Source organism: Curcuma longa, unplaced genomic scaffold, assembly GCF_044706935.1.
Source record: "Curcuma longa cultivar G26 ecotype Majalengka, Jawa Barat unplaced genomic scaffold, ITB_CL_G26_1.1 contig_25476, whole genome shotgun sequence".
In the NCBI taxonomy this organism is placed as follows: Eukaryota; Viridiplantae; Streptophyta; class Magnoliopsida; order Zingiberales; family Zingiberaceae; genus Curcuma; species Curcuma longa.
In genome coordinates this window covers 31,781-43,226 of record NW_027432777.1, presented here as the reverse complement: position 1 = coordinate 43,226, position 11,446 = coordinate 31,781, and the positions used below count along the sequence as shown (strand labels likewise).

Genomic DNA, 11,446 nt, shown 5'->3' with positions numbered 1-11,446 from the left:
TTTGGAATTGGGGAAGAACAGAAAATTAATCGTTCTCAAACATAATTATCTAGATTCTCCATCAATGAAAGTACTATTGATTCTAATTTATTTTTATATTCTGATAATAAATTACAAGAATCAGATGTATTTCTATATAATATTTTTTATTTAATTTTGAATCTAATTGCATTTTTAAAGTTTTTTGTAAAAAAAATTTAATTCATCTACTAAATGTGTAATTAGAACTATACCTACTCTTACAATTAAAAAATTAACAAACAAGAGGAGTAAATTTACTTAAAGAATTTTATAAATTAAATAATAAGTTTTGATATTTGGATTGATTATTGTCAAACATATTCTTATATAGGTGTGACTTGTCATTGGATCGATAACTATCCAAAAAGATTATTAGCTTTTAGAGTTTTTGATGGATCACATACTCCTTACAACATTTCACAATTATTATGTTTAATTTTAAAAGAATATGTATTTACTTATAAAATATTTTTAATATCATTTGATAATGCTAATTTTAATCTATTATTAATGGTTTATTTTTCATATTCATTGCATATGTCATGTTTTAAATTTATGTATTCAAGATGAATTAAAAATATTAAAAAAATCAGATTAAACCAATTAGAATTGTTATTTCTTATTTATGATTTCATCTATTTATAATGAAATAATATGGTAGATTTTCTAAAACTAATGAAATGAGATTTAAAAAATTTCTTACCAACACATTGGAATTTAATATAACAATTGTTACAAGATTTATTTCAATATAAAGAATTATTATATTTATTTTTTACAAACTATTAATAATACTAATATATATTCATTTTTCATACTACTAGAATATTTATAGTAGTATTTGTGAAAAATTAAAAACATTTAATAATACAATCGAATAATTTTTTAATTTTTATTATTCTAGTTCGCATTTAATTTTAATATTTTTTTATCTTCTTGTGTTTTAACAATGAAAGTAAAATGGAAAAAATATTTTTTTATATGTTTGAAATTTATTTAGTTACATTTACTTTAGACCTTACATATAAATTAAAGTTTTAGAATAAATATTAATTTTGTAATACGATGCTTTAATTTCATATAAAAATTCTTCTTCTCTTAATCATAATAATATTGTATATGATATTTTATTTATATGATATTTATAAATAATATATAATATAAAATATAAAATACAAATTAATATTTTTGAAATATAAAATACTAGTAGTAATAATTTAAAACTTATAAAATCACAATTTTTATTAAAAAACGGATGAAACGTCCATGAAAATCCTTAAGTTCCACATAAAAATTTGAAAATTATTTTACGACTTCTTTTGATTTTAATGAAATAAATAGCGAAGCAAATTTCGATATCCTAAGGTCATGGTCACTAAAGGCTCAAATATTTCCCATCCTATGTATGATCGCAAAAGAAATTTAGCTTGTTCAGTGTCAACAGTTGTTGTGGAACAGATGATCAATGTTGGCGAAAACATATTGCATGAAGGATGATCAACTTTGTTTCTGATTCGTTGGAAGTTCAAGCATTATTCAACGATTGGATCAAAACAGAAAAAAATCTAAGGAATGCAAACTTCAAATGATGAAGTCGATGAACTTGATATTGAAAGAACAAATAATATGAGAACGAGAAACCGAAGTGACTAACAATGTCATGCATAATTTTTAAGATAAGAAGGGTAAAAACGTAAAAGAATTATATGTACTTTGAATCCTCTATGCTCACAGCAGATACATAGGCAACTTAAATAAGTGGAAATCTTTTTTATTTTTATTTTATTTTTATGAATTTATAATTTTAAAATTTTTTAATATAATAAGCGAGGAGAAAAAAGCGGTCAAGGCCTCGGTGCAGCAGAGTGTGCAGAGCAACCATAAAATTACTGTTATTCATTCTCGCTAAAGATCACATCTTTCCACACAAATTTCATAATGCTTCGAATAAAGAAATCTAGAGAAGAACAGCACTCCCCATGTCTTCTGCTAATGGCAACCATGTGTTTGTGGTTGCAGGAGGAAGAAGAACCAAACAGGACTCCATCTTTCTGCCCCTCCTTCGAGGATTGTAATATTGTAAACCTGAAATTTCAGCCACTTCCCAATTTGCTTCTTTTGTTTGCGTCTCGCCTGAGCAGATAAACATCAATGTAAATTGCACTATATGAAAAAGGGACCTATTCAAAGTTCAGAGCCTTCTTCTTCCCCTTGCAATAATTGAGAAAATTCGTTTATTGTTGTTTTCAGAGGCTGGAGCTATAGATAGAGTCCACTTGTGATTATTTGGGCGGAGATAGCGGACGGACGATGGCTTTCCGTCCGATTTGAGAGGATGAAAAACAGTCAATAATAATAATAATAATTCGCAGATGGATTCACGAATTCATCCGTTCGTTATTTAATAACAAGTAAATAACGGAAAAGAGGATTAATTCATCGTTCCTCAAAAAAATTTATCCTGCTTTTTAAATCTGCCTAAACAGGGCCTAAAGGCTCCGAGCGACAACTTAGTCAACAACCAAAAATCACCTGAGATCAGTATCTATTAATCGAACTTGCTCATATTGCCTCCTAGCCCTAAAGTTTATTAATACAATTAAACAAAGATTAAGGTTGCGTCAAAATTAGTTTGAAGAAACACAATATCAACCCCCAATTTGGCCAAATAAACCTTAGTTGGTTTGAGACAGTGATACCTAAAAAGACCATGTTTTTATGGCTGATGCTGGAGGTAAGTAAGAATCCAAGCAGTCGCCCCTTGACTTAGTCAACGCAAGAGTCGTGGGCATGATCCAAAACTTAGTCAATATAGACTCCATTTGGCGTGTTAATAATCTCTGACCAGTCAAATTGACCAGCGTGATTTGATGGGTCAAGCTGATTTGACTGACTGAGTAGATTTGACTTCCTAAGTTCTTGACTTGTTGAGTCAATATGACCTCTTGATGTTTTGACCTCTTAGCATGCGAAAGGATATGACGATTATCAACATGGAAGGATAAGCCGATTATCAACAACACCCTTTAAGAAGATGTCCTTTAGGTTTCTCTTCATGAGATATATCATATATCTCATGAGCTTTCTCTCCCTATATAAGGTAAGAGAGGATCATAATGCATCATCATCTACTATTATTTATTTTTATTTCATTTTTTATTCCATTTCATCTTTCTATTATACTCTTTTGGAATTCCAATTTAAACATTGGAGAACTCTTTTGAAATTCCATGATAACTTAGACATTGGAGATAGCTAAGTCCTTTGACACCTGTTATTCTATATAGGATTAACTACGCCATGTCACAAGAAGAAAACAAGGAGAAGACTTCGATATCATAGCTCTTTGATCCGAAATAGTTCCTACCACCGTGTCATCATGGTGAGATTTCTGTTTGGAACAATGGCAATGATAATTAGTCTCAATTAAATCAAATCATTTCTTAATTAAGAGCAAAGTCAAGCATCAACTGGCTTTCTCTAATTTAAACTAACGATCAGGGTTTAACCCACACATTCTCCCAATATTTAAGTGCAAGGCATCACAAGGCCTTTTCAAATTTTGAAAAGTATTGATACGAAACGTGGGCCTGAGCCTCTGCTATCTCGGCCCAGACAACTCCTGCGACGACAAGTAGGACAGCAGCAGCGGTGACGCCGATGACCTCGCACTCGTGGCTCGACACCCCTCCACTCAGGTGCGAACCCCCAGTCCCGCGTCCGTAGAACCTCAAATAGTGCAGCGACGTCGGCCGCGGCTCGCCGACCGGCACCGTCCCCTCCAGCATCGCCGCCACCGCCTTCATGCTCGGCCGGCTCCCCGGCTCCTTGTGCAGGCAGCACAGAGCCACCTTGACGATCCTTTCCAGCTCGTCCCAGTTCACCTTCCCCTCCATCCTCGGGTCCGCCAACTCCTCGTACCTACCCCGCTTGTGCATCTCCAATGCCAACATCGGGAAGTACGGCAACGGGGAGCCGGTCAACTCTGGGTCTCTTTCGTCGACCCGATTTTTACGCCCGCTCACGATCTCCAGCAGCACCATCCCGAAGCTGTACACATCGGTCTTATCGGAGATGGCGGTGTTGGTGAGCCATTCCGGCGCGAGGTAGCCGCGCGTCCCCCGCATGACGGTGAAGAGTCCGGACTGCTCCGGGTTCATAAGCTTGGCCAGCCCGAAGTCTGCAATCTTGATCTGGTTGTGATCGTGGAGCAGGATGTTCTCCGGCTTCACGTCGCAGTGGATGATCCTGTGCTCGCATCCGGCGTGGAGGTAGGCCAGCCCTTGCGCGGCTCCAACCGCGACGTCGAGCCGTTGCTTCCACTCGAGGACGACCAGGCCGGAGCTACGGACAAAGAGCGCGCGGTCGAGGGAGCCACGGTTCATGTACTCGTAGACCAGCAGCCGCTTGCGGCTCTCCGCGCAAAAGCCGCGGAGGCGGACGAGGTTGACGTGGTGGGTGTTGCCAATGACAGCGATCTCGGTGCAGAATTCCCGCCGCCCTTGCTGTGTGCTGCCGGCGTTGATCCGCTTCACGGCGACGAGGGATTTGTCCGGGAGTTGACCCTTGTAAACGCACCCGAATCCTCCGGAGCCGATTAGCGTCTGGAAATTGTTGGTGGCCTCTTCGAGCTCGGCGTAGGTGTACCGGGTGGGCAGGCCGGGGATCACAATCTCTTCCTCTTTCTCCTCCTCGTCGTCGGACAACTCGGCAAGCGTCGGCCACTTCTGCCCTCTGGAGACTGACTTGGTCCGCGTCTCGTCTCTTCTCCTGAGCTTGTTCCTTCTCCACCTTGCAAAGCAGAATATGATGACAATCGAGATCGCCAGCAGAGTCGTTGCGGTGGCTGGTAATAAGACGATGATCAAACGGGTGGGAGAGGAAGGTGGTGATGTCTGGCCAAATATCTTGACGTAGCCGACGGGCGTCGTGTCGCTGTTGACCGTCTCAACGGTAGATAGGGAGCCGATTCGGTGCTGAAGGAAATAACACGACTTGGACGAGGCATTGTAGAAGTAACCGAGACAGGAGCAATTGGCGGAACAGAGATCTTGGCAAACCGAGATGTCCGCTCCGAAAATGCTAGGTGTGGAGAATTTAGTCCCGAAGTAGCCAATTCGGCTTCCCACCAAGCTCATAAATGACGGCGATGATCCAGCGCCGCCATCGTCAGTGCATGAGGAGGAGTTCGCCAAAACAGAGCTATTGACAGGGGAGCATCCGCCACGCGACAACGCGCCGAAAGAATCCGGGCAGCTGCAGATGAAGGAGTTGACCCAGGGGCGCAGAGGCCCAGCGAGCCACATACGTTGGGTAGATCGCAGTTGTTGCTTGGCGCCACGAGGTCGGTGTCGAGAACGGCGGCCGACGGGGACTCGTTCGGCGAGAAGCTCATTATCCGAAACCGACCGGTATGGTCCAGCTTTGCCATGTGGAACCCGTTGGAGGAGGACGAAGCCGGAGGGGGCAAGATCATCTTGAAGACGGCAGTTTTCTGGTCGCCGGCGAGGAGGTAAATCCCTGTTGCGTTGACGGAGAGGTAAGCAACCTGCAAGTTGGAATCTTTGACGGAGTGTGCGTCGGAGGAGATCGACCAGTAGAGTTGCGAAGTCGGGACCCACTGGAGCACGGCGTCGTCGGTGGTGACAAGGAGGCGGTAGTCACCGGGGGCCGGGTCGTTTTCATCGGCGGCGGAAGTGAGCAGGGAAGAGACGGGGAGGAGCTGGTTAGGAAGGAGCGTATCGGTCGGGTTATCGAAGGAGGACCAAAGGGAGGCGTTGGCGGCGTCGAGGAGACGGAGTTCTCCGGAGGGGAGCAGCTGTAGGGCGGCGGCTGCTGCTGAAAGGCGCGGGGTCGACCAGGCGGGCGAACCGTTGGCGAAGGAGAGGGCGAGGCCGGACACCGTGAGGGAAAGAATGGCAGATGGGGGCACGGGAGCCGCAGGGTTAGCGGTCCAGACGGCGGCGCCGGAGCGAGCGTGGAGGACGACGACATAGCATCGGAAATCTTGGCCGCCAGGGTTGTGGAAGGCGACGGAGAAGGCGGAGGACGAGAGGAAGACACCGGAATTGTCGACGAAGTCGAAGTAACTAGCAGAGAAATTGGGGTAGAGGAACTCGGTGGCGACGTATGTGGCGGGCGAGTTTAAAACAAGGGGAAGAAGGAAGAGGAAGGAGAGGAATCGGAGAGTGGGAGGCGACAAAGAAGCCATGAAGAGATACTCTTACACACTTAAAGATAGCATCGTATTACATTGATTTAAAATATAAGTTAATGGAAATGGTCGACGTTCAATTTATTCATGACCTCATCGATCTGATTTCCTATCTATCGAACGCTAGTGAAGAACGCATTCGTCGTCCCATCACTGTCTCTGATCACACAAAACTCTGCAATTTTGAGTTCTCAGACAATTTACATTAATCTAAACAAAATTAGGTGTTTAATTTTCAGACTTTGAAGATGGTGTAAACCATGAAAACAAGGAGACAAGGAGGAATAGAGTAAATGAGAAGCACTGATAAGCACCTCACTCTGTTGGGCAATGTTAAGATTGCATATATATTCTCTTCCTGTACCTCAGACTTTTTCTTGCTTATTCACATAAAGAAAATGCCCTTGCTTGCTGCTGCCATTTTTGACCACAGACATGCACAATTGTCCAAACGACAGATGAGCAGGTTGATGTGGCTTTGTTTTTATTCACGAAGCATAAACATATTTTGCACATCAAAATTGACTTGTAGCCCTTTAAGACGAGGAGACTAGCAATTCATAAGTTGATCATATTACAACGTATCACAAATTAAGCATCGCTAGGTTCCTTTTAGAAAGATAATTCATGAGTATTTATAATCATAAACATAATCATGGCAAACGTGAAAGGGCACAGTCATATATATGATTCATGAGTATTTATAATCAACGCAACACAATAATTTCGTATGCAAAACAGCTCTCGATAATTCGAGAGATAATTGGATAGGAATACAAACAAACAAACAAACGCGGTGGATTAATAGGAAGTTGCAATGCAAGTATCACAAATGAACCATGCTGTCCCCCTCAGTTCGCTGCACCTCCGCAGCATCTCCTCCAGATCGAGCCGCTTCGATGTCAACGACAATTTCCTCTCCTTCTCCCATTCGTTGTTCTGCTCCGTCTTCCCTCCAAGTCCCAGCGTCGCCACCGCCGTAGTCGCTCCAGTCGCTGCTGTTGTAACGCTTTCGCCGCAGCTCGCCGGGCCACAGCCCTGTTGCCGGGGTTGGGTGCTCACTGTCGCCTCCGCTCCCTCCTCTTCCTTCTCATCCGCTTCGTTTTCTTCCATAATGTCTTCCTCGAACTGACGTCTCTCTTCTGCTTGCTGAAATGCCATAGCATCGGATGCAGGCTCCACGAAGCATAAGATTAGGCGCCCGTTCTCGCGGCGGGCGTGGAGGTACTTCCTCGACGGCGACCGCACAGTCTCTATCACCAGGCGACCGTCGCGGCGGTGGGGCCGCATTTTGAAGCAGGGCCGAAGCGGCGGCGGAAAACAGCGAGCCGGCGTCCTCCGGCCGATGGAGCAATGGTAGTTCACCAGCACCGTCTCCTTCGCTTTGCCATAGCGCTCCTCTGCGTCGTCGACAACCACGATGTTCTCCTCGTGCACGAACTCAACGCTCTGCTTTTCCGCATGCTCTGTTTCAACGACGTCAGGGAGTGAGGTGAAGTCGTCGGAGCCGGTCTCCGACCCAAGTCTCTCCGTGCAAATCTGGAGGCTCATCGAGCTCAAGGAGAGACGTCGAACCAGAGGATGAAGGTAAGGCGCCACTGGCGGTGGCTCGGTTACCTTCTCAGCTTGAATATGGCTCCATATGTCTAATTGATCATCGGGTCTGAGCTTGTTATCTTCCGCGGCGACCATCTCCAGCGGAGCATGACATTGCTGCTCCTCCCGAGCCAGCCATCCGTGCTTCTCGATCTGGAATGGAGATTGAAGTACATCTACCGACATCGTAATTCACGAATGCTAAGAATGCACTTAATTCTTCTGCTCCTTGATCGATCACTAGGAGGAGACCAAAGTTGACTAGAAATAGAGGGACAATGGTGGTATTTATAAGAGAGAACAAAGGAGATTCTCCGGATGCTCTCTACTCTGTGCTCCACCATCATCAATTCATTATTTGACTTGCTTACACTCGATTACTTTGTAAAGTTTCTTTTGCGAATCAAATGGGCGCCCATCTTTGTAAAATCGTCTGAATTTCTCATTTTTAATTAAAGTTAAATGTACTCTCTTTAATAATTTTATCTTAGAAAATATTTTTTAATTCAGTACTATTGTAATACTCAGTAGCTACTACATTGTATAAAATTACTGAGTAGTTACTATAATGTATAGAAGTTATACGGTAGTTGATACAATGTATTTATGATAAATTTAAGATTTAATTTAAATCGTATAAAAATTACTATGTAACTGTTATAATATGTATCAAGTTGCTGCTACAACTTATTTATAGTTAGTTTAAGATTAGGATTTACACCGATAGGAATTATCCAATAGTTGCTACAACATAGTTAGGGTGAGTTTGGGATTAAGGTTTACACCATGTAAAAACTGTTCAGTAACTATTATAACGTGTAGAAGTTATTCAGTAACTACTGCTATAATGTGTTTAGAAGTTAGAGTTTCTGAACAATATTATATCAAAATACTATTTATCAACTTGATCAGAATTACTTCACTTTTAGAATAGTTGAAGAAGTTATTATATAGTTGTTACAATCCTAAACCAAACACATGTTATAACAACTACTAAGTAATTTATACACATTATTACAGCTATTTGATAACTTCTACACTGTGTAACTTCTAAATCCTAAATTCATCCTAAATACCTTAAACAATGCTGGATCAAGAAGTATTTTTGAGATAAAATCATTGATAAAGTGTTTATTTGATTTTTTGTTTGAAATTTAAAAGCTCATTTGATATTTTGATTTTTGCCCAATTTTAAGTATACATATATTTTTTCAAAGGCTTACTAAAAGACCTTAATGTTCATTATGATCAGTTCCATAAAGCTTAATGCTGCATCTGAAAATCTGAGGAATTTGTTCGTGTAAACTGACATTTTAAATCCAAATGAGCAGGTCCATCCAAGCAATTCGAGAAGAAAGATGAATTATGTGATTATGATATTTCAAAAATAAAGGGCATAGACAAGACTTTAAGCGAGCTTTAAAAAAATCATCCTAGCTTTTGGATCAACGATTCAGAGGCTCCTGGTACAAGCACTTCCATGTTCAAGTTTGCAGTTTCAGTAACAGAATATTTCCATTTAAGATTCTGCAGTACACCATCAAGAATACTTTTTCAGCACAAAGCCAGAGACAGGAACCCAATGGTTTAGACCTTTGGAGAACAACGGCGATGAGGAATACCAGCATTCAATTCCACGGTAGCTTTGCTTTTCCAGATGCGTTCCTTTTGATGAATTCTTGAGCCATGATCCTTGCTAGCGACGTTCGTCGCTCTATTAAACTAATGAACTAATCTATTTGTTTAACCAAGCTAAAGATTCCTGGCTAGATCTTTTTAGGTGTACATTTTCCTTTATTCTCCAGGCGTAGTTTTGATGTCCCCTGACCTAAGCCTAAGCCTAAGCCTCGTGTGTACGCACTGAATTACAACCTTTTTTGTTTTTGGTAATGAAGGTGACAAACAGAGCAGTGCACACTGCACTACGCTCGCATGACTTCCAAATTGAAGGGCACAATGAGTCACGTCGAGGACAAACAAACAATTAGATGATACTACATAGTCCATTAGCGACTTTATTTTCTATTTTTTCCCGTCGAACAAAAGTCGAATCGTATACAACAAGTTTTTGTAATAGAATGCCATGAAATCTCTAATGCGCGAAAGATATCGCATGAATTGTTTCTCCTAGAAAGAAACTTTGCGACCGATGGTGCTTCCACGTACTTCTTTGGCACAAGAAGATTAATCCGAGAGTTTGATTGCTATGCTAAGTGACTTTAAATGAGTGAATTAATGAATCTATTATCAATTATATACGCTCTGGGAATTGAGTCTTATTAGGTCAAATGAAGTACGCTGGAGTACTCGAAACTATAGATTTGAAGTCAGTGACCGAAGCTCCTCGCAGTTACGGCTCTGTCAGTCATTTTATTTTAACCTGGGTCACAAGGGACGTAGATCAGCAAGCTTTATTAAAAGTCACATTGAACAGAGTAAAGATTTTAAAAGTCAAATTTGTTTCCTGTTTTTTTGTCAGTATAGTGCTATTTTGATCGAATCCATGTTAGAAGTTTGGTAAAGAAAAGGTTGATCCAACTGTAGATTAGCAAGAGTATAATTTTAGAGCAATTAATAGAAATGGTGGTAAAACCCATTGCCCAGTTTTTAAGAACAAAGAATTGACAAAACCAATGAAGTACAATTCAACAAATTTCCACATCAAGAGCTCTTCTTCATCATATATGTTCAATTCACCAGATTTCTGAGAGTACATAAAAAAGGTGGTGGTAGTTATACATGAATGGTTGGATTTGGACGCTAAGCTGCTTCATCTACTACAACTCAGCTCCGCTTCACAGGGTCGAAGTTGGAGACGGCGACGACGGCCCCTCCGATCACGCTGATCACCACCCCGCCGGCGACGATGCTAAGGAGGAAGTTCTTCAGCGACGGCGAAATCCCTGGCTGCGCCGCCTCTGCCACGTCCGGGATCACTAGCGCGGCCACCATTGCGGCCGCTGCCAGCCCGCCCAGGGCCTTTTCCTTCTCCGAAGATGATAGTGCCCGGACCTTGAGCTGGGCGCCGGGCCGCCGCCCCGCCGCCGTGGGAGCAGGCAACATGAGTGGCCGAAAGAAGGTTTCTGGGCCGGCGAAGGGTCGGCTGAAGGCGACCGCTGGCTTCGACATGGTGACAGCGGAAGCCAATGCCATGGAGGAGAGGCAAATCGGGCGAGGCAAAGGTGGCGGTTTTTAATTGGGTGGCGCTTGCTTGCTGTTTAATCGAAGGGTGGAGAGGAGAAAGACGATATATCGATAGCAGAATTGGTTCGGATTAGTTTCCGTTTGCCAGGTCAGCGTGTGGATCCTACGTGGAATGTTCTGATTGAGGGAAACATGGATAAGGTTATCCTCTCGCTACATGGGACAGAATTAGAGGGATAAGTTTGTGATAAGAAAAAAAGAAAAAGACAAAAAAAAGAAATTAATATGATGCTGAGAATATATATATATAGTTTGAATAAAAAAAATATCATCCACTTTGAATTTAAAATTAGATACCTAAATTAAAAAAATAATCTCATCTTTACCAATTAATTGATGAAATCCAGAGTTCGCTTAAATTATCGATAATAATAATAATTACTTATTAAAGCATAAAAATTATAGGAGGTT

At 41.6% G+C, this 11,446-nt stretch overlaps 2 protein-coding genes and 1 pseudogene across 2 annotated transcripts; all 3 read right to left on the bottom strand.

Annotated features, from left to right (window-relative positions):
- Positions 1 to 3,497: 3,497 nt before the first annotated feature.
- On the bottom strand, positions 3,498 to 6,232 carry LOC141818607 (G-type lectin S-receptor-like serine/threonine-protein kinase At5g35370; annotated as a pseudogene).
- A 726-nt stretch (positions 6,233 to 6,958) lies between these two features.
- LOC141818609 (protein FAF-like, chloroplastic) lies at positions 6,959 to 8,072 on the bottom strand. The gene has a single exon (XM_074706069.1). The coding sequence runs from the start codon at positions 8,015 to 8,017 to the stop codon at positions 7,037 to 7,039; it is 981 nt and encodes a 326-aa protein (XP_074562170.1). The 5' UTR covers positions 8,018 to 8,072; the 3' UTR covers positions 6,959 to 7,036.
- A 2,412-nt stretch (positions 8,073 to 10,484) lies between these two features.
- Positions 10,485 to 11,041, bottom strand: LOC141818611 (uncharacterized). Its single transcript, XM_074706071.1, has one exon. The coding sequence runs from the start codon at positions 10,982 to 10,984 to the stop codon at positions 10,616 to 10,618; it is 369 nt and encodes a 122-aa protein (XP_074562172.1). The 5' UTR covers positions 10,985 to 11,041; the 3' UTR covers positions 10,485 to 10,615.
- Between the last annotated feature and the right edge of the window lie 405 nt (positions 11,042 to 11,446).

Coding starts and splice junctions, on each gene's coding strand:
- LOC141818609 (XM_074706069.1), bottom strand. CDS start 8,017: ATGTCGGTAGATGTACTTCAATCTCCATTCCAGATCGAGAAGCACGGA.
- LOC141818611 (XM_074706071.1), bottom strand. CDS start 10,984: ATGGCATTGGCTTCCGCTGTCACCATGTCGAAGCCAGCGGTCGCCTTC.